General features: G+C 33.7%; 1 protein-coding gene across 1 annotated transcript; it reads left to right on the top strand.

Annotated features, from left to right (window-relative positions):
• The first annotated feature begins 7472 nt into the window (after window positions 1-7472).
• Window positions 7473-15925, top strand: LOC107930177 (transmembrane ascorbate ferrireductase 1). Its single transcript, XM_016861760.2, has 4 exons — window positions 7473-7746; window positions 14500-14548; window positions 15115-15314; window positions 15510-15925. Exons 1-4 carry the CDS (start codon window positions 7603-7605, stop codon window positions 15807-15809), a joined length of 693 nt encoding a protein of 230 aa, XP_016717249.2. The 5' UTR covers window positions 7473-7602; the 3' UTR covers window positions 15810-15925.
• Window positions 15926-24330: the final 8405 nt, after the last annotated feature.

Here is a 24330-nt window from a genome sequence, read left to right as displayed (position 1 = left end):
AAATCACACTAAGTTCAATTCCCAGGAAAGAGAGGTGGATCACGAGGATCACTTAAGTACCAAGTCTTTCCTAGCCAGAATATCCCTCTATCGTAATTTAATAGCACAATAAATCACTACAATCAAATTCACAAAATATGAACAATAAATAGTAAAGAACACCAGAATTTTAACGAGGTTCGGCAAATCTTGCCTACGTCCTCGGGCACTACCAAATATATTTCACTCCAAAAATACAAGTGAAACTTTACAAATAGGGAGAGAGAACAATGCCTTAAGTAGAGAATGGCAAATGTGGGATGATGAGAATGAGCAATGGTTGGCCTATTTATAGTTGAGATTCAAGGGCCACCTTGCAAAGTCACTATTCACTTAGGGACCAAAAATTGCTATTTTCCCATGCCCAACACTAAATAAATATTTGGTGCCCATAACTTTGACCTTTCCAAAGTATGGGTAGGTATGGGAAAGGTATGGGCAAAGTATGGGGTATATTCTAATAATCTCCACCTTGAAGATTTGATTAGGATAATCTTATCTTCACACAATTCTTTCTGCTTTTGACAACAATACTTGATAGTGCCTTCTTCGACTGTTAAACTTGCAGGATATTGATCAAGTTCAAACAATGTTCGAACTTGGTTGCTGTTACCACCTTGGTCATCATATCTGCGGGATTATCTGCAGTCTTGATCTTCTGAAGACAAATTTTCCCCTCTTCAATAATTTCTCGCACAAAATGGAATCGTACGTCGATATGTTTTGTACGTGCATGATAGACTTGATTCTTTGCTAAATGAATAGCACTTTGACTATCACAATACACGTTAATATGCTCCTGAACCAACCCCAAGGTTTTAGTCATACCTTGTAACCAAATAGCCTCCTTTACAGCCTCTGTTACAGCCATGTACTCGGCTTCTGTGGTTGACAACGCAACTGTAGACTGTAGTGTAGACTTCCAACTTATTGGTCCTCCAGCAAGTGTAAACACATAACCGGTGGTTGATCTTCGCTTGTCCAAATCACCGGCATAGTCAGAATCAACGTACCCAATAACACCTTTACCAAGTGTATTATCCTGTTTGAACAGTAATCCAACATCCACGGTCTTCTGAATATACCGTAGAATCCATTTCACAGCTTGCCAATGTCCTTTTCCAGGATTATGCATATACCTGCTCACTATACTAACTGCCTGTGAAATGTCGGGTCTTGTACACACCATTGCATACATCAAGCTACCCACTGCATTAGAATACGGAACTTGCAACATGTATTCTCGTTCCGTATTCGTCGAAGGAGATAGTTGTGCAGAAAGCTTGAAATGAGAAGCCAACGGGGTACTTACAGGTTTGGTCTGCTCGTTCATGCCAAACTGCTGTAGTACTTTCTTCAAATACTTCTTCTGAGACAAGCTAACTCTGCCATGAGCTCTATCTCTACATATTTCCATGCCAAGAATCTTCTTAGCTTCACCTAGATCTTTCATCTCAAACTCGAGATTGAGTTGAGTCTTCAATCTCTCAATCTCAACTTTGCTCTTAGATGCTATCAGCATATCATCAACATATAAGAGCAAGTATATGAAAGTTCCTTCTTGTAGCTTCTGAAAATATACGCAATGATCAAATTTACTTCTTGTGTACCTTTGCCCTTTCATGAACTGATCAAATCGCTTGTACCACTGCCTCGGAGATTGTTTCAATCCATAAAGCGACTTTGTCAGTTTGCAAACCCAATTTTCTTTATCAGCAACATTGAATCCATCAGGCTGAGTCATATAGATTTCCTCTTCCAAATCACCGTGTAAAAATGCTGTCTTCACATCAAGCTGAACTAGTTCAAGATCATATTGCGCAACCAAGGCTAGCAAAATCCGAATAGACGAATGCTTCACAACTGGAGAAAACACTTCATTGTAGTCTATTCCTTCTTTCTGAGCGTAACCCTTTGCTACCAATCTAGCCTTGTATCGAATTTCATTTTTACCAGGAAATCCTTCCTTCTTTGCATATACCCATTTGCATCCAATTGCCTTCTTTCCCTTGGGCAGTCTCACCAACTCCCAAGTCCTATTTTTATGAAGAGACTGCATTTCTTCATTCATAGCTTGCTTCCACTTTACACCATCAGAGTTACTTATTGCTTCTGTGTAAGTGGAAGGAACATCATCATCTGCAATTGGAAGTGCATAGGCCACCATATCGTCAAAGCGAGCAGGCTTACGAATCTCTCTTCTTGGCCTCCTATATGCAATTGAATCTTGTTGCTGTAGAAGTTCTTGGGTCGAAACTTCTTCATCATTTGTTCTTTCAATATTAGCTGGATCATCATTAACCTTTTCAAACTCCACCTGCTGCAAAGTACTACTGGTTTTGTCATCCTTTTGTGAATCCTCGTTCTTCATCATGGTTGATTCATCAAAAGTTACATCTCTACTGAAAACAATCTTCCTTGTATCAGGACACCAGAGACGGTATCCTTTTACACCACCAGTATACCCATGAATAATGCTTTCTTTGCTCTTGGGTCTAACTTAGATTCTTTTACATGATAATATGCAGTGGAACCAAAAACATGTAAAGAATCATAATCAGTAGCAGGTTTACCAGTCCACATCTCCATAGGAGTTTTTCCATTTATTGCAGCTGATGGCATTCGGTTAATTAGATGGCACGCATATGTAACTGCCTCAGCCCAAAATTCCTTGCCCAATCCAGCATTGGACAACATACATCGAACTTTCTCCAGTATAGTCCGATTCATGCGTTCTGCCACCCCATTCTACTGTGGTGTATCTCGAACAGTGAAGTGTCGCACAATGCCCTCATCTTGACATACTTGTAGAAATGGATCATTTTTGTACTCAGTACCATTATCTGATCGAAGTCGTTTGACCTTTCGACCAGTCTGAGTCTCCACCATCTTCTTCCATTTCAGAAATGCATCCAAAACTTCACTTTTTCTTTTCATTAGATACACCCATACTTTTCTTGAATAATCATCAAGAAAAGTGACAAAATAGTGCATACCTCCCAAAGAAGCCACTTTGGTAGGTCCCCACACATCACTGTGAACGTAGTCCAGAATTCCTTTCGTATTGTGAATTGCTGGACCAAATTTTACTCTCTTCTGCTTGCCCAGAACACAATGTTCACAGAATTCCATTTTGCAAGAATTTGCACCTTTCAATAAGCCTTGCTTCACCAATGTCTGCAAAGCTTTTTCACCAGCATGTCCCAATCGCATATGCCATAACCTGGTAGCCTCTGAATCTGCATCTTTCGCAGAAGCTGTTGATGTTGATCCAATAACTGTACTTCCATTTAAATAGTACAAGTTATTTCTTCTAGTGCCTTTCATCACCGTCAATACCCCAGCTACTACCTTTAGTAATCCATCTCTCAAAGTGATTGTGAGCCCTTTAGATTCTAGGGCCCTTAATGAGATGAGATTTTTTTTCAAGCTGGGTACATAGCGAACATCTGTCAGAACTTGGATTGAGCCGTCATGGTTCTTCAATTTGATTGTACCTACACCCATTGTCTTACAGGCACTATCATTGCCCATAAAAACAACTCCACCTTCTAGTTCTTCAAGACTAGAAAACCAGTCCTTATTAGGACACATATGGTAAGTACATCCCGAATCCAATATCCACTCATCCGTTTGACATGCCATTGCCATGCCAACCAAGCTAAAGTCTGACTCCTCATCATGCTCCGCTACACATGCATTAGAAATAGACTTGCCCTTTTGTAACTTAGGACAATTCTTTTTCCAATGCCCTTTCTCACGACAAAAGGCACATTCATCTTTGGCGGGTCTCCCTTTGGACTTTCCCCTTCTACCAGGTTTGCTGCTGTGTGAACGACCTCTTACTGTTAAGACTTCTGCGGTTGTATCTCTGTGATCTCTTTTATCTTTCTTTCGAGTCTCAGATCTATACAACGCACTACAGACTGCATCAAATGTGATCGTGTCCTTCCCATGAAGCAATGTGGTGGTAAGATGATCATATTCATCAGGAAGGGAATTCAACAATAATAATGCCTTGTCTTCATCTTCAAATTTCTCATCCAAATTTAGCAAGTCTGCTAAAATTTTATTGAATGAGTTCACATGGTCATTCATCGACATACCGGGTGCATACGTGAATCGATAAAGTTTCTTTTTCATATAAAGCCTATTTTCAAGACTTTTCGTTAGAAACTTTTCTTCCAGTGTATCCCATAACTTCTTCGCTGATGTCTCCCTCATGACAGAGTACTTCTGCTCTTTGGCCAAACATAGGCGGATTGTACCACACGCCTGTCTATTGATCTTGGCCCACTCCTTGTCATCCATCTTGTCAGGTTTTTCTTCAAGGGCTATATCTAGCTCTTGCTGACATAAGACATCCAGGATCTCACATTGCCACATACCAAAATTATTGGTACCGTCAAATTTCTCTACTTCAAATTTTGCATTTGTCACAGTAGTCCTTGCTGATGACGATGCTGCTGCCATTTTTCTTCTCAATCCCAACTACTGTATACGGGAACAGTACCGTATACGTGAATAGTGCCGTATACGTGAATAGTACCGTAAACGGTCGTATTCTCCAAGTACGAACCTTGCTCTGATACCAATTGTTGTGCGGAAGCGTGTGAAAGAGTAAAATTATTGTACTAAAAAATCACACTAAGTTCAATTCCCAGGAAAGAGAGGTGGATCACGAGGATCACTTAAGTACCAAGTCTTTCCTAGCCAGAATATCCCTCTATCGTAATTTAATAGCACAATAAATCACTACAATCAAATTCACAAAATATGAACAATAAATAGTAAAGAACACCAGAATTTTAACGAGGTTCGGCAAATCTTGCCTACGTCCTCGGGCACTACCAAATATATTTCACTCCAAAAATACAAGTGAAACTTTACAAATAGGGAGAGAGAACAATGCCTTAAGTAGAGAATGGCAAATGTGGGATGATGAGAATGAGCAATGGTTGGCCTATTTATAGTTGAGATTCAAGGGCCACCTTGCAAAGTCACTATTCACTTAGGGACCAAAAATTGCTATTTTCCCATGCCCAACACTAAATAAATATTTGGTGCCCATAACTTTGACCTTTCCAAAGTATGGGTAGGTATGGGAAAGGTATGGGCAAAGTATGGGGTATATTCTAATAGGCTTTGCAACTGGCTTCTGGGGAGTTGTTGGAGTTTTAATATTCAACCAGAGTTGGCGACATGCTTATTTGAGGTTGGTAGACAGGTGTAAAGATGGGCAACTTTTGCTTGTTGTAATAAAGATGGCAAGTTTCAGAAACAAGATGTGCATACTTGATTGAAAATGGAGACCCTTGTCAGGAATCGTATATCTATAAAAGTAGTAATTACATTTATTCAAGTTTCAATACTTTCACTTTGTTATTTTTAATCATTTTGGTACTCTATTCCGTTTGATGTTATGTTATGATAAATGAGTGCACTTAGTTTTCAAATACATGATATTAATATTTTCCCATTTGTCATAATGAAATTGTTTTTTAAACTCCAAATATATAGACTAAAAAATTAAGTGAAAAGAAATGTAACTGAAATTTGAATAAAGTCAATAGATATAGATATAAATTATAATAATATTAAAATTTTATAAGTAAATTAATTATTTTTTTTATAAAATATATAAATTCCCCTTTTTAATACCTAAAATATCCCTGCTACCTAAAATACTCCTATTGATTTTCTATAAATTGACTTCACCTTTAATTGGATGCAATTCTGGACTATGTAAGCCTATCCACCAGTTAGGCTTGCCTTTTGACCCAACTAATCCAACTCACATGATTGGGCTTTGGAAAGAGATCCAGTTTAAATTAAAATTAAGTCATACAATTTAATTTACATTTAACTATAAAAATATTTGGTAAGTGGATGAATAATCATCAGCTTCCGGAAGAAATCAAAGAATTTTTTGAAAATTCTACGAGATCCATTTGTTCTTTTTTTCTTTAATAGATGGTCAAAACTTCATCTGGTTCGAATCCTACTAAAAGGTCCATTAGAGATCAGAAATTGTTAAAGAAAGAGTAAGATGATTCTTTTGTCCCTTCCAGGCGATCGGAAAATAAAGAAATAGTTAGTATATTTAAAATAATTATGTATTTACAAAATACCGTCTCAATTTATCCTATTTCATCAGATTCGGGATGTGATAAGTGGATGATCTGAGTTTTGAGTACTAAATTCGAGATCCATCTTACACAATTATATATGTGGGTCTTTGAGTTTCACCATACGTGGTTGTCATTTGTGAGTTTTAGTCTAATCCAGTTAGTTCAGTTTGTTGACTTTAGTCTCGATTGTGCAAGTTCTTAATCCATTTGTAATTGTTTGATTTACTTTGTGATTACTCAAATCGTCCATTTTATAATAGTTTGATACTTGTGACCACTCGAATATGTATTTTTATTATACTTGTAACACTTTTAAAAAGAAATTATAAAAGTATTGTACTTTTTTACTTATTTGAATAGGGAAATTAACCGATGAGCCCAATCCAATTCAAACGTAAATAATAAAATTTTATTTAATTATCAAAATAATTTTAATATTTTGATTAAAAATAATCATTTTTAAAATTTTTATAAAATAAATTGCGAATCAATCCAATCACCAACTTTACATACACCTTTAAATGCATATCTTAATAATTATAATTATAATTTAAATAAGTTATAATTAAAATTAAAATTAAATATGAGAAAAATCAATCAAATTAAGCTAAATCAGAATAGTTTATAAAAAATGTACACATAATAAAATAAAAAATAATCCAGGTATAACTTAAAAAGATATAAAAAAAATTGCATCTTTACAGGCAAGGGAAATGTAATATTGTAATAAGTTAATGGGCAGTGCAACAAAATGAAAAGGCCGCATCAAGTCATAAATTTCTAGTATCCTAAGGTATATGTTTTCACATTTTTAAAGTTGCAAATTCAACTTTTTATCCTTATTGAATTACATATTCTAATAAGAGAGATAATAATTAATTAATTAATCCGGTCACGTGATATGTTTTTTAAGAGTTTAGAAATGGAAGTTACGTTTTTGTCTTCTTTTTTTTTTTTTAAAGAATAATAATTCTATAGTGTCAATGATAAAGAAAATTTAACTTAAAATTATATTTGAATTTAAACACCATATAATAATATAATAATTTGAGTGTTCATTATTTTAAATATAATTTATGTTTAAATCGCATTAATATTAAAATTATGTTTGAACATGAATATTCAAATAAAATGAGTGAAGCATTTTTTTCTATTTTATCATAAACGACGATGATAACTAGTCAAATCTTAATTTTTTTAATCATAAGTTCATAATAAATTGGGAGGCTTGAAATTCGAGAAGCAAGCAGCCGAGCCGAAGAAGCGACGCCAATGCCATAGAGCAAATAAAAGGCCACCAATGATTGAGACCAACGTGTACATCTACTGATCACCATCCAACGGTCCTTATCTACCCGGAACAAATGGGGAAGAGTCTTAAAATTTCCGTCTTTAAAACATAAACAGGAGAGGAGACAGAGAGTGAGGGAAGATGGGGATAGAAGTCAAATCATGGGAATTGGCGTTTGTTCCACACGCGCTCGCCAGTGCGGGTGCTGTTATGGTGTTGGTTTGGTGCATATACTTGAGAGGTGGGTTAGCTTGGGAGTCTTCCAACAAAAGTCTCATCTTCAATGTAAGTCTTTTTAAAAACAATGGTTTACTTTGTTATGAACTCCATCATGGGTTCCAGTGGAATCTTGTTTGGTGTTTTGAGATTCAAATCATTTTGTTCTCGAAATGAATTGAGACTAGATTTCTGTGCCATTAAAAGTCTCCTCATCCTCTTCTCGTACAGGATTTTCTGAACCTCACCCTATTTCTTGTAATTAAATATATAATATAATACAGAAATATTAGTAAAAAGACAAGGCGCTCCATTCATTTCATTATATATATATATTTCAAAAGTTGTAATAAAGTTTAAAGCAGTGATTGAAAAGAGGGAAGCTGCTCCTTTAACCATCACCAAACAAGAGAAGATGGAAGCTTTTGTTAAATTTGGATTTTGTGGAGGTGCAATGTGCAAATGCCAAACTCTATGGGAATTTAATTTGTTTTGAATTCAACATCTATTTCTCATGAATATCACCTGCCTACCTACCCACGTTTTTCACCAACATTAAGAAACATCACTTGCCATGTGCCTCCCCAAAATGGATACTGTTTATAGGAGGTGTAGTTCCAATAGGGTCGGAAGTGTGTAAATTATTGTACTAAAAAATCACACAAAGTTCAATTCCCAGGGAAGAGAGGTGGATCACAAGGATCTCTTAAATACCAAGTCTTTCCTTAGTCAGAATATTCCTTCTAACGTAATTTAATAGCACAATTAAATACTACTATTATACCCTCAAATATTGAAAGAAAAATAGGACAAAAAGAACACAAGAGTTTTAACGAGGTTCGGTAAATTATACCTACGTCCTCGGGCTACTAAAACCAGATGATAACTTTACTATCTCCAAAATATTACAAACAAATAGAATTCCTTAAGAATTCTCAAATGGGAGAAGAGAGAAAACTAAGAGAGAAAGATTGGTTGGGATGAATTGAAATGAGAAATGAGAAGACCTATTTATAGTTGAGGTTCAAGGACCAAACAATAAATAGCCCATTATCTCAAGGACCAAAAAAAAATTATCCCATGCCACTTTTCCAAAGTTGGTGGTTGTCATTATTGATTGTCTTCCATTAATGTTAATGGCAACCATTATTAATTGTCTTCCATTAATGTTAACAATCTCCACCTTGAAGATTTGATTAGGATAATCACATCTTCACACACTTCCTTCAACTCCCCAAATTCGATAAAGCTATCTTTTGTAGTGCCTACAAATGCGCTCTCGAGCGCCATACACCTGAAGGTGCTCAAATTCTCAGGATGTTAATCAAGTTCAAACAATGATTAAACTTGATTGTTGTTACCACATTGATCATCATATCTGCGGGATTATCTGCTGTCGGAATCTTCTGAAGTAGAATTTTTCCTTTTTCAAAGACTTCCCGCACAAAGTGATATCTTACGTCGATATGCTTGGTTCTTGAATGATAGACTTGATTTTTCGCTAAATGAATAGCGCTCTGACTGTCACAATATAAACTTATGTGACTTTGAACAACTCCTAAGTCTTTCAACAATCCATTAAGCCAAATAGCCTCCTTAACAGCTTCTGTAACTGCATATATTCTGCCTCTGTAGTAGACACAGCTACTGTAGACTGTAAGGTAGACTTCCAACTCACTGGGGCTTTCGCAAGAGTAAACAAATACCCCGTAGTTGAACGACGTTTATCTAAATCACCAGCAAAGTCGGAATCAACATATCCAACTACAAACTGACCAAGTGCTTCATCTTGTTCAAAAATTAAACCAACATCTACGGTTTTTCGAAGATACCGTATAATCCATTTCACAGTTTGCCAATGTCCTTTCCCAGGATCATGCATATACCTGCTCACAACTCCAACAACTTGTGAAATGTCAGGCCGCGTACACACCATCGCATACATCAAACTCCCAACTGCATTAGCATATGGGACTTTTGCCATATATTCTCTTTCTTCTTCAGTTTTCGGAGATAATTGAGCACTAAGTTTCAAATGAGAAGCAAGTGGGGTACTTACATGTTTTGTGTTTTCATTTACACCAAAACATTGTAATACCTTTTTCAGATATTGCTTCTGATTCAAACAAAGCTTGCCTCTCTGTATATCTCTACTTATCTCCATGCCGAGAATCTTCTTGGCCTCACCTAGATCTTTCATCTCGAACTCTTGATTCAACTGAGCCTTCAGCTTGTCTATCTCTTTTTGGCTCTTCGAAGCGATTAACATATCATCAACATACAAGAGTAGATAAATGAAAGATCCGTCATGCAGCTTCTGCAAATACACACAATTGTCATATTTGCTTCTTGTGTACTTCTGCCTTCTCATAAAGCTATCAAATCGCTTGTACCACTGCCTCGGGGATTGCTTCAATCCATATAGCGATTTGTTCAGCTTACAAACCCAATTTCTACCACCAGCATCTGTGTATCCTTCGGGCTGAGTCATATAGATCTCCTCTTCTAACTCACCATGCAAGAAAGCCGTCTTAACATCAAGTTGAGCTAGCTCCAAATTCAACTGTGCTACCAAGGCCAACAAAATTCTAATGGAGGAATGCTTCACAACAGGGGAAAATACATCATTGTAGTCAATTCCCTCCTTCTGAGCGTAGCCTTTAGCTACCAATCTTGCCTTGTAGCGAATATCCTTCTTGTTAGGAGATCCATCTTTCTTTGCGAATACCTACTTGCATCCGATTGCCCTTTTACCTTTCGGTAATTGCGCCAATTCCCAAGTATTGTTCTTCAGGAGAGACTGCATTTCTTCATCCATGGCGCTTTTCCATTTATCACTTTCTAAGCTTTGCATTGCTTCTTGATAAGTGATAGGAATATCATCAACAACGGGAAGGGCGTAGGCCACCATATCAGTAAATCGAGCAGGTTTACGAATTTCTCTCCGTGGCCTTGCAATTGCAACTGGTTCTGGTGTACTTAGTGGTTCTTGGGTCAGAACCTCTTCAACCTCTAATTCCTCCATTGTGGCTGGAGAATTAGACTTATTAACTGGGCAAATCCCCATCTGCTCAAACTCCACCTGTTTTGGAGTACACTCCACCTGCTGTGGAGTATTGCTCGTCTGAATATCTTTATCTGCTACCTTTTTCAATGTGGCAGATTCATCAAAGGTAACATCTCTGCTACAGATCATTTTCTTTGTGCTTAAGCACCAAAGACGAAATCCCTTCACTCCAGAAGTGATTCCCATAAAGAGAGCTTTCTTTGCCCTCGGATCTAACTTTGACTCCTTCACATGGTAATATGCAGTGGATCCAAACACATGTAAGGAATCATAATCTGTAGCCGGTTTTCCAGACCATACCTCCATAGGAGTTTTTCTTTCTAATGCAGATGATGGCAAACGATTAACAAGATGGCCAGCGTATGTCACAGCCTCAGCCCAAAATTGCTTGTCTAACCCAGCATTGGACAACATACATCGAACTTTCTCCAGCAATGTTCGATTCATACGCTCTGCCAATCCATTCTGCTGTGGTGTATCCCTAACTGTGAAGTGTCGAACAATACCATACTCTTGGCACACATCGAAGAACGGATCACTTTTATATTCCCCTCCATTGTCCGTCCTAAGCCGCTTGATTTTCTTGCCAGTCTGGTTTTCGATCATAGTTTTCCATTTAAGAAAAACTCTAAGCACTTCATCCTTAGTTCTCATGGTATACACCCAAACTCTTCTGGAAAAGTTATCAACAAAAGTAACAAAGTAGTGTTTTCCTCCCAATGAAGGTGTCTTGGAAGGCCCCTACACATCTGAGTGAACATATTCCAAAATACCTTTTGTATTATGGATAGCAGTACCGAATTTCACTCTCTTTTGCTTTCCCAGAACACAATACTCGCAAAATTTTAATTTGTAAGCCTTTGCACCTTTCAACAATCCTTGCTTTGCCAGAATTTGCAAGGATTTTTCGCTGGCATGTCCCAACTTCATATGCCACAACTGTATTGAGTCCAATTCTTTGTTGCCGGAAGCTGCAGCGACTGCTCCAATAACTGTACTACCTTGGTAGTAATACAAGTTATTTTTCCTGATGCCCTTCAATATCACAAGTGCGCCAGATGTCACTTTCAAAACCCCATCTCTCATAGTAACAACTGAACCATTGGATTCCAGGGCTCCCAATGAGATGAGATTTTTCTTCAAACTGGGCACGTACCGAACATCAGTCAGAACTCTGGTTGATCCATCTTTATTCTTTAATTGGATTGAACCTATCCCAACAGTTTTACAGGCATTGTCATTGCCCATATAAACAACTCCTCCATTTAGTTCTACTAAATCAGAGAACCACTCCCGGTTAGGGGACATATGATAAGTACAACCCGAATCCAATATCCACTCATCTGAATGGAACGACGATGATGATGCAACCAGTGATAGTTCAGAGTCACTGGTATCATGCTTTGCAACACAAGCATCTACAGCAGCTTTTCCCTTATTCTTCAGCTTTGGACAATTTTTCTTCCAGTGGCCTTTCTCATGACAAAAAGCACATTCATCTTTCTCGAGTCTGGACTTTGACTTTGATCTCCCCTTTTGAGTTTTCTTCCGAGTGTATGAACGACCTCGGACTACTAAAGCTTCTGTATCTCTGATTGAGTTTTTCTGTTTGTCCTTCTTTCTCTGTTCATAACTGTATAAGGCCGCACAGACTTCGCTCAGAGATATATCACTCCTGCCATGAAGTAGAGTAGTTTCTAGGAATTCAAACTCCTCAGGAAGTGACCCCAACAGCATCAAAGCCAAATCTTCATCTTTGAATGTCTCATCCATATTCAGCAAATCAGTGACTAACTGATTAAATTTGGTGATGTGATCATTCATTGTGGTACTTGGGACGTATGTGAAGCGAAACAGTCTTTTCTTCAAGTGGAGCTTATTTTGACTGTTTTTCTTCAAAAAATTTTCTTCAAGTGCCACCCACAACTTATTTGCAGAAGTCTCCTTTGAAAAAGCATACCTCTGCTCTCGAGAAAGACATGATCGAATTGTGCCACATGCCAACTGATTGATCGCCTTCCAATCTTTCTCCTGTACATCATCTGGTTTCTCTTCATCAATGGCAATGTCTAGACCCTGCTAAAAAAGGGCATCTAGAACCTCACTTTGCCACATACCAAAATGGCCCGTGCCATCAAATATCTCCACGGCCAGTCTTGCATTTGCAATTGTCGGTATTGTCCACATGGACGATGTTGAAGCTCCTACACCGACCATTTTCTCCATAATCTTTCAATATACCTAAGGAAATCTTTTCTGATGTGGAAGATCAGTTCAAACTGCAACCACAGAGCATACTACGATTAACCTTCGGCTCTGATACCACTTGTAGTTCCAATAGGGTCGGAAGCGTGTAAATTATTGTACTAAAAAATCACACAAAGTTCAATTCCCAGGGAAGAGAGGTGGATCACAAGGATCTCTTAAATACCAAGTCTTTCCTTAGTCAGAATATTCCTTCTAACGTAATTTAATAGCACAATTAAATACTACTATTATACCTTCAAATATTGAAAGAAAAATAGGACAAAAAGAACACAAGAGTTTTAACGAGGTTCGGTAAATTATACCTACGTCCTCGGGCTACTAAAACCAGATGATAACTTTACTATCTCCAAAATATTACAAACAAATAGAATTCCTTAAGAATTCTCAAATGAGAGAAGAGAGAAAACTAAGAGAGAAAGATTGGTTGGGATGAATTGAAATGAGAAATGAGAAGGCCTATTTATAGTTGAGGTTCAAGGACCAAACAATAAATAGCCCATTATTTCAAGGACCAAAAAAAAATTATCCCATGCCACTTTTCCAAAGTTGGTGGTTGTCATTATTGATTGTCTCCCATTAATGTTAATGGCAACCATTATTAATTGTCTTCCATTAATGTTAACAGGAGGAACAAGGGCGACTTCTTCAGATTATTTTTTAAATAATCAAAAAATTATTTAATGAAGACTTTGGCATATTTACAATTATCACCAATATATAATAATTATTGTGAGATTTAGTATTTTGAATTAAATGGTATTTATAGTTTAAAGTTTCATATTTAATGTTTGTATTTTTTGGTTAAAATTCATATTTGCATTTATATATGGTTATCAATGAAAAATAAAATTATTGGGCTGTCAGTCAGGCTAGTGACTGACTTTGGTTTTTTAGGGCAAAAAAAGAAAAAAAAATCAATTTTAGTTTTTTTATTTAAATTTTATTATTAATAAAATTGAAAAAAGTTATTATATTACTATATTTTTTGTATGAAAGTAGTTTTTAAATATATATTTATACAATTTAAATTTTAAAAATGAACCCAAAAATAACCGGAAAAAAATTTTCAACTTGAACGTTTCAATTGAAAATGTGTTGGAATTGATTGGCATTCCAAATTTCCTCTCTGTCTGAAGATTTAAAACCGGCTTCCTAACAATGTTTCATGGGACTTCTCAAAGTTTTTTTTTTTTGTAATATATATATCTAACACATATTTAAACATGAATACTATCATCCTTCAAATATATAAATAAAAATAAAAACAAAAACAGTATCAATATATGAACATCCCAAATTCTGAGAACAAAGGTTTCATGTCAAATGCTCCAGCAAAATCAACATTTAGATTTTTTTTTCTTTTATAAAATTATATATGTCAAATGCTGTAGCAAATTCGACATCTAGATGCGTTTGGTTTTAGGAAAAAACGTAATAATTCGGAGGGTTATGTGGTTAAATTCACTAACTATTTAATCTTTGTGCAGATCCATCCTGTATTGATGTTGATTGGCTTCATTATCTTGGGAGGTGAAGGTATGTAATCCAACACACCTACATTTATTTATAGGAAAAAGAAAATCTTGAAACCCATCCCATTTTCCTTTCAAAGTATTAAAGTATTAAATGAAAGGTTAAAATATGTTTAAGTTTTTGGACGCTTCATAAATTAGAAATTTAATTTTTGTGTTTTTATTTTTAAAAAATTAATCTCTTTATTTTTTCAGATTTTAAAATTGAGGTCTAACTATTAACATTGTTTTATTAATTTTAGATTCATTACAACCGTATTTTTTTTAGTCACATGACCACTGAATATTTTTTTATTTTAAAATGTCACACCAATAAATTTAACAAAAAAATAATATTATTAATAATTAAATCTAAATTTTAAAATTTGAAAAGTACATGGATTAAATCCAAATTTTTTGAAAAAGTATAGAATTATGGGCTATTTTAACCTAAATAAAATTAGGGGGTGAGACAGTTGGGATATACATACACGGGGCAATCTATATTCCATAATTCAGATAGCTTGTTTCCCAATTTTGTTTTCTGTGAGATACAATGATGTGAAGAACATTAAAATTTGAGAAATGCAGCCATTATGAGCTACAAGTCATTGCCTCTGAGGAAAGAAGTCAAGAAAGTAGTACATCTTGTGCTTCATGCCATTGCACTGATTCTGGGTATTATTGGGATCTATGCGGCATTCAAGTATCATAATGAGAGTTCAATAGCTAATCTCTACAGCTTGCATTCTTGGCTTGGGATTGGAATCATTGTCCTCTATGGCATTCAGGTATTATACAAACTTTCTTTAATTATCTCCATTTTGTCGGACATAAAACAGGGGATGGTAATCAATACTAACTTGCTTAACCAAGTTCCCCACGCTTAATATTTACCAGCAGCAATCTTTATAGTTGAAATTTAAAGTGATTGATCCTTTTAAGCCTAGTATCCTTTAAGCATGCTTACCGTCATTTTTTGACAGTGGATATATGGTTTTGTGGTATTCTTCTACCCTGGAGGAGCGGCCGGATTAAGAAGAGAATCGCTTCCTTGGCACGTCGTGGTGGGGCTTTTTGTATACATCTTGGCTGTCGCCAACGCCGCCATTGGGTTCCTGGAAAAGCTTACGTTCCTTGAGAGCTCTGGCCTTGCTAAATATGGTGCCGAAGCCTACCTTGTTAACTTCACTGCTATCGTCACAATTTTATATGGAGCCTTAGTTATAATTACTGTTTTCTCCAAGGCTCCTCAAGATGATGACTTTAGCTATTCAGCTATATAGTTTTATGTTATATCTTTGTATTTGATGAATATTGGATATATTTATTAATATGTATTTCTAGACATAATATTGTATTCTGCCACTTTATTCGACAGATGCTATGATTTTTATCTTAATTGGTTATCGCATAAAAAAATAAAAATCTTAAGTTAGTGTTACGAGTATGATAATTGATACTGTATTGATATTAGTCATATCGGTGGATAGGTATCGTTCCATTCTTCAATCAGTATTAAGTAGTTCATAGATTTTAGTACATTTCAACCATCTACTGTGTTTCGGCCTATTTTGATTAATATTGACTTGTATCGATACATACCAACATGTACCAATTGTATAAAAAAATGATATTTTAAAGTTATCTTTTATTTATTTATTATCTTAAAACATTTTATTTTTTAATAATTATATTTAAAATTAAAATGTAATTATTAAATTAAGCTATTTAACCTAATCAATAATTTTATAACACATATATGCACATAAACATATTTAAATAGATGTAATTGAAATATATTTTCATGTATATATAATATATAATTTATTAAGAAACTAAAAGTTAACCTACAGATACATTAATGTGTAAAATATTTAATAGTATGAAAAATAGTATGCTCATTAGTACATAATTGACTACCTTGGTCACACAATATCTAATATCAACTTAATTAGGTAATGACTAAAATATCATTATTTTACAAAGTAAATTATATAATTTTAGGAGTATTTTTGTCATTTTATATATTTATATAAAAAATAGAAAATTATTTGCACATAATTAGATTTGAACTTGACACTTTTTAACATCTCTACTTAGTGGTGATATCAGTACAATTTGATCGGATTTTTTTGTAGTTTTCAAACTGTCCTTCATAATTTGGTTCAATTTAGTTTTCGATTTTTTCATATTAATTTTTGGCTTTGAAATTTTACACTTATTTTGACAAATTATAGTGTTCGAAATTATTTGGTAAAACTTTAAAATCTTGTTCATAAATATTTCTTAAAGAACAATATTAATTCAAGTAAAAAATATTTTTATACAAAAGAGTTTAAGTTTTTTTCACTATTTTAAATATAAAATATTTATTTTTACATCATAAAAAATTAAAATTAATTATAAATTAAATAAAAAAAGAATTTAATTTGATTAAGATAACTATAGCTTTTAACTTCTATTTCATAAACCATCCAACATATCGGCTCAAGTCAATTTTTGGTTTTCAATTTTTCTTGCCTAGCTCTATCTCTATTTTACTATTTTAACTAAAATTTTCCATCTCACCACCACGAAGAGAAGAGCTGCCAATAGAATCTATGGAATCTTTGATCCCATTTCTAAATGCTAGGTTGATAACCCTCTAGCTATCAAGCATGTTTTCATAAATTTCTTTGTTAACCTCTTTGGGGCTTTACCCCTTTCAATAGAGACTCAACCATCTCTTTTCTCAATAACTTCTATCTCTCTCAGAATGACTTAACCTCATTCTTTAAATCCTTTGTTGCTTTTAAGCTAAAAAAAAGTTGTTTTTCAAATTGGAGCACTTAAAGCCCCTAGCATTAATGGCAAGACTTTTTTTTTTTATCAATGGTATTGGAATATAATTGGTGAAGATATCACAACCATCATCTTTTTTTTAACCATCATCTTTTTTTTTTCTCAAAAGGAACTCAACAAAACCCTTATAACTCTCATTCCGAAAGGTATTTCTGAATTTAAACCCTCTGTTTGCTGCCCAGTCAGACTCTATAATGTGGCTTACAAGATCATTTAAAAAGTTGTTGTTAACCAACTCAAAAAGGCAGTTCCATCGCTCATCTCACCTTACCAAAATGCTTTCATTCCTGGGCGAATTGTAACACCCGCTAACCCTAAACTGTCGTCGAAACAGGGTTATGAGGCATTACCGGACAATCAGATAATTTACGATTAATTTTCAAATAATTATCGAATATATTATAATATAATATTAAATTCATATAAAACTTTTGCTAATTGACTCTTTTTTAAAAGAAAAAAACCTCAATATAATCCCTTTTATAAATACTAACCTTTCCTGCAATTTCAAACCAGAAGCAATCCAAAACCAATATTTCAACCAATGCAATTTCATGTTTAATCGTATTAAAATCATACCTATGACAATAATTTGATAATTTACTCTATGAACATTTATGTTACCATCAAAAATTAAATTAGAATTTCATTCATCCATTCTAAATTTAGCACCAATTCTACCATGCACATCATGTAAATTTTCATACCATTTCATTAGTTTAAACACCAAAATACCAAATACCATTCTTTACAAAAAAATTATATAGCATTTTAAAGTGACCAAATTAACACCTATGTACATGCCACTTTTGCTAAAAGAAGAATACATCACCGAGTTTTGCGCTGGAGTTGGGATTGCCTAGATGCTGAACCGAGACTTTGAATACCTATTAACTTGCGCACGGAAACAACCGTACGTTGAGTATTTTATACTTAGTGGTATTACTATAATTCAAATTATAAACATAATCATATAAATTAAATCATATAATTTTAATATTTACTAAACCAATTCAAACATAAATTTGCCCTTCTCAATATATTCATACAATTTAATTTAGCTATTCGTCAATTGAAATCATATACATTCATGTTGAGCCATTATCTAATTCATGAACCATTGGTTCATGCTTTCCATTCTCATACTCACATTCAAATCACATTTTCAATTCATGTTCCATTTTCACATTTCTTTCAATGGTTCAACCAATTTCTTTTATTCAACTTAACTTTTCTTTTAATTACCCCTATTAACAGACTCGGACTTTGGCGGATACACGGATCCAACCAAACACACCAGTTTGACATCCAGTGCCTCATCGGATAGTTCGAAGCAAAGTTGACACCCAGTGTCTCATCGGCCTAGCCGAAGTAAAGTGGTACCTAGTACCTCATCGAATCTATCCGAAGTAAAATAGTGACACCCAGTGTCTCATCGACTTGAGGTCGAAGTATCCCTGAACACTTCCAATCCTATAGCATGCCAACTATATCCGACTCAGCCCGACTAGTTAATAGGGTTTCCAGATCACATATAAATCTCAATTCAATTTAGTCGCAATTTCTCATATTTTCAATTCAATCATTTTCCACTTTTTAATCAATTTTCAATTCACATAATCATAATTCAATACACTTTCCCAATTCAATATGCATTTCAATTATTCACATATAACCAGAATTCAATTTAATTTCATAAAATTCAATACTAATACTTACCATGCATATTAACTTAAAATTCAACAATTAATAATAATTAAATTCGAATTATAGTAATACTAACATGTATTTCTCATTCAATTCAATTTTCTAAATTCAATTCAATAAAATTACTTACCTCAATATTTACTTTTATAAAATAAATAAATTTAAAATTAATACTTAATAATAAATAACTTGAATTATAGTAATACAAACCCGAATTTTGTAGTTACTCCTCGACGACCTTTCTCCTTCCCTTTTTGTGTCGATACCTCGAATTCTTTATTAGCTACGAAAATTAAATAATTATACTATTAATTACAGCACTAATTTTACAATAATAATTGAATTTCTATCCAATTTATATCCTAATTCCAATTTAATCCTAATTAACTCATTTACTTTTCTAACTCAATTTATACTTTATTTCTATTCAATTTCCTTCCATATTCTACTTAACTATCTAATGTTCATAATAAGATCCTAATTTAAAACTTCTTTCAATTTAATCCCTACAACACAAAACTTATAGCCTAATTTACAATTTAATCCTTTAATCAATTCTAACTTAAAATTCATTTAATTAAATCCCTAATTCATTATTTTGTTCAACATAAATTATGTTCAAAAACCTAAAAAATTCCAAAATCTTATAAATAATTATTTCATTTACTTTTCTACATTTATACATGATCAATACCATACATTTGTAATGATTTTATCTAATTATTTCATAAAAATCTTATAAATAATTATTTAATTAATAACTATCTTTAAAAATAATAAATATCTATTTACTTTGATATTAAGTAAATACATATATAAATTAAAAATGTATATATTTTATTTAGTACACTTAGATTCATCATCACCTTACACTTGTCACCATTTTATTTATTTGTCATATAAAAATATTATAATATCATATAATTATAATAAATATCTATTTAAATAATTATAAATAATAATAAATATCTATTTACTTTAATAAAAAGTAATTAAATAAATATGTTACAATTGTACACATATTATTATTATTACATTTGTATATTTTTATCACCGTCCATTTGTCAAAATCATATTTTATTTATCATATAAAAATCTTATAATATAATTGTTTTAAATTAATTTAACATAATTTATATCTAAATAATTAATTATATAATTTAAAAATCATAGATTTTTATTACATATGTGCCGCCTCATTTCTTATTAATGGCTTAATTTCCATTTTAATCCTTTTTATTTTTTATTAACCTATAATTTAACTTTTACCTCTTATTTAATTTAGTCCTTTTTACTATTTTCTCTAAATTGAGCTAATTTCACTTAATTAAAGCCTAATTAAACACACTACTAGACTCACAAATATTCCTAATAATTATTTACGAACTCGGTTTACTAAGACGGAGGCCCGATATTATATTTTTTTGATGCCCGTGAATTTTGGGTCATTACACGAATCATCACTAATAATATTATCTTGGCTTCTGAATTGCTCCACACAATCAAAAGGAAAACTGAGGGTAGAGCCTCCCTTGCTGCTTTCGAAATCGATATGAGTAAAGCTTTTGAAAAAATTACTTGGGATTTCCTCCTCACGGTTTTGGAAGCAATTGGTTTTAATCAGCACTGGATTAATATACTAAGACAATGTATTTCCACTGTGTATTATCAAGTGCTAGTTAATGGTTCACCTTCCAAAAGCTTCTCACCCAATAGAGGTCAGCGACAAGGTGAACCCCTTTCTCCTTATTTATTTGTCATGTGCATGAATTTCCTCTATCATCTCCTCAAAGAAGCTGAAACTGATGGATATATCAGACATATCGAAATCTCTAGAAATGCTCCTCCCATAAATCATCTCCTTTTTGCTGATGATTGTTGCATTTTCTTCGATGTCAATGTGCATTCACGTAAAAAGCTAAAATCTTTTCTTATAAATTTTTGCTCTCTTTCTGGATTACAAATAAACTTTGAGAAGTCAAAACTTTTTCTCAGGCCCACCACAAAAGTCCATGCAAGAAAATGGTTCCGCGACATTCTGAATGCTAAAAAAGTGGACAGTCCAAGAAAATATTTGGGTCTAAAAATAGGGAAAATCCTCAAGAAAAGGCAATTCTTTGGCAACCTACTTGAAAAACTCAACTCGAAACTTGCCTTTTGGAAATCTAAATTCCTCTGATTCGGTGGAAGAATGACTTTAATCAAATCCATTCTATCCTATATCCCTCTTTATCCTCACTCCGTGTTTAAATCGCCCCTTTCTATTTGTGATGATATGGACAAAAGAATTAGTTCTTTTTGGTGGGGCCATGACACGGGAGAGAGAAAACTTCATACTTGTAATTAGGACACTCTATGTGCTTCCATTTGTAAAAAGAATCTCTTCAATGAAGCACTCTTAGAAAAAGTTGCTTGGTGTATCCTTACTGACAAGCATTGCCTTCTAACCAGAGTCCTCACTGCAAAATATTGTAGCAAATACCCTTTTGAACTAGTGAAACCTAAACCATCTGATTCCTACGTGTGGAAAAGCATTCTCACCAGTAAGGACATTTGTAACAAGGGTAAATATATTCAACTATAGAGTGGTCAAAATAGTTAGATCTTAGCAAACCCATTCAAACCGCTGATTAACATAGTTGCGCACCAAGAATCTGACCCACAGGCAAACTGCTTTATTAACCCCTGCAAATTCAGTGTCGATCAATCTAAAGCTTTACAACTTCCCGACCCTAATAAAGTTGTTGATCTAATCACTAGAACTTCTTCTATCCAAGGTGGGCAAGACAAAATCGTTTGGAAAAATGACTTCAAAAGCCTCTTTTTAGTCAAAAGCCATTATTCTCAAATTTACAAGGAACACTACGGTGCTACTCCTGAAAGTGAACATCAATTTGCATGGAAAAATCTCTGGCGTTTTAAAAAATCCCCTTTTAAGATCATCATTTTCGTGTGAAAAATTTGCAAGAACAACCTTCCTACAAAAAACATTCTTAACAAAAGATTCTTGATTAATGATCCTACTTGCTCTCTTTGCAAAGCTGACATGGAAACTATGGATCATCTCTTCCACTTTTGCCTCTTTGCAAGAGTCGTTTGGTTTGGATCCCCCTTGGCCATCCAAACGAACTCCTTTAATGGCATTCCCATCTCTTGATGGATTCTGAATTGGCTACAAGTAAATGATATATTAGCAGAATCCTCAAGGAAATTTTACACAGCAATGGAAAACACCCTTTGGACCATTTGGGGAACAAAAAATAATCTTATTTTTAAGAACTCCAACCCATCACCTATGGTGACAATCAAAATTATCTCTGCGATGACTTAACCAATCCTTAGCTCGTTCTCAAGCAGTAGTACATCTATTCAAAATAAAAGAATATTACCTTCAACTCAAGCGATCCCTTCCACTACCACACAATGGCTTTTCTCATTATGCGTCATCCAGAACAAATAGAAAAACGTAATTGGAGGAGCTGCCATGGCCTAGGAGTCTAACGGTTTTCAACTGACGACAGTTCATAGCTTTAGAATTAATAACAAAGCCCTTGTGCGAATTCTCACCCTAAGAACTGCTCTCCTACTCCTTAGACCCTTCGGTGTTAATCATTGCAGGTTTCTTAATGTAAGCAAGAAATGGAGGAATATTATGATAGGACATTTCAATTTTGGATAGAAACTTCATTCGACACTTGATGATATCAAATTCCTCCTCTAGGAAATCAACATTGGATGACAACATTCAGATTTAGACCACTTGACGTGAGAAACCTCTCGTTGGGATAAAGTGACTTCAAAAGTCTATTAATTTCACATTGCTATAAATTATTCTATGTGCTTTGTGCTTTGTGCTAAAAAAAAGCCTTATTTATTTTTTTTATATAAATATATTTATTACATAATTTTATTTTTCACTTGTATCATAGATATATTATAATCTAATAATAATGAAAGTTTTATTGTGCTTGAGAGATAATAAAATTTCTTAAACATTGCAACAAATAAGTTCTAATATGTAATTTATAGTCAAATAAAAATATATTTCCGATTTTAGACTACATCATCTGGTGGTATCAACTTTCATGTGAACACAATCTAGCTTGTGTATTGATTTTTTTTTGTACAAAATGATAGAATATTATAAGCTAAATTCACACGGTCTCATGACTACTCATGCCCGCCTAAAAAAACGAAGTTAGGCCCCCTTTTGGATGGGCGATGATTGTAGTGTGATGGAATCTTTTATCTTAAAATTACGGTAACTAATCTCACGCCACTACTATTTTTAACCTTACCAGAAGTAAACACACTTCCATCTAGACACACCTTTCAACTTTTAGGAGCACGCCGACCAACATTTCTTAAGCAAAATTTATCATATGATTAGCACAACTATTCATTATAAAGATATAAATTCATTTAGAATAATGATTTGATTGAAATCAAACCAGAAGCTAATAAATTTGTTTTGGATAGGATAAGAATCTTAAATCAAGATATTTTATATGGTTTATTATATCATTTTCCATTTCTATAAAAACCAAAAAGGCATATAAAAAAATAGATTTTCTGAATCATTTTATTCTCAGATATTCCCTTTCCAACCAAATAATAATAATAATAATAATAATTAGAAAATATATCTCATTCTTATGTCATTTTGTGGAAGATGTATATTTTATTTCGTGAAGACATGCTTTTTATAGCAATGGGACTACTACAAATTGTTTATTCACCTTAGGGGATTATTGGTTGAGGGATTGGCGGCATTCCTTGTATCGAGGAGCCTGCATTTTAGAAAAGATTTATGCATTGCGGGTTAAGATTCTCATACGTTGAATACTTAGGCTCACTAAAAGTTCGTCTCAATCACGAAATGTAATCATATGAATGTTGGCCCATTATAAACCTTAATTTTGAATCTTAATTTTTATATTTCTGTTTTAACTCACCAAACTTACATTGAAGAAGAAAGTAACAAGCAGCAATGGGTGGTAATTTAAATTTTTAGTTTGTGATCCTATGAGTTTCATTCTAAGCTATCTTTATTAAAACTACTTTTTATATTCACTTTTTCACCAAAAATATAATTTATTTTTTCTTCAAAATATACCCCATTTTAATTAATACCTCTATGGGCATTTAACAAATTAAACTCAGGCCACTGCTACGAGAGGGCAAGGCTTACCTACCACAATGCAAAAATTAAATGTGAGCTAACTAGATAATTAGTTATTAAATCTAATTAAAAAA

The sequence above is a fragment of the Gossypium hirsutum genome, chromosome A09, assembly GCF_007990345.1.
Source record: "Gossypium hirsutum isolate 1008001.06 chromosome A09, Gossypium_hirsutum_v2.1, whole genome shotgun sequence".
Taxonomy (NCBI): Eukaryota; Viridiplantae; Streptophyta; class Magnoliopsida; order Malvales; family Malvaceae; genus Gossypium; species Gossypium hirsutum.
The sequence above is the reverse complement of the archived record's forward strand: the minus strand, read 5'-3'. Positions and strand labels throughout refer to the sequence as shown.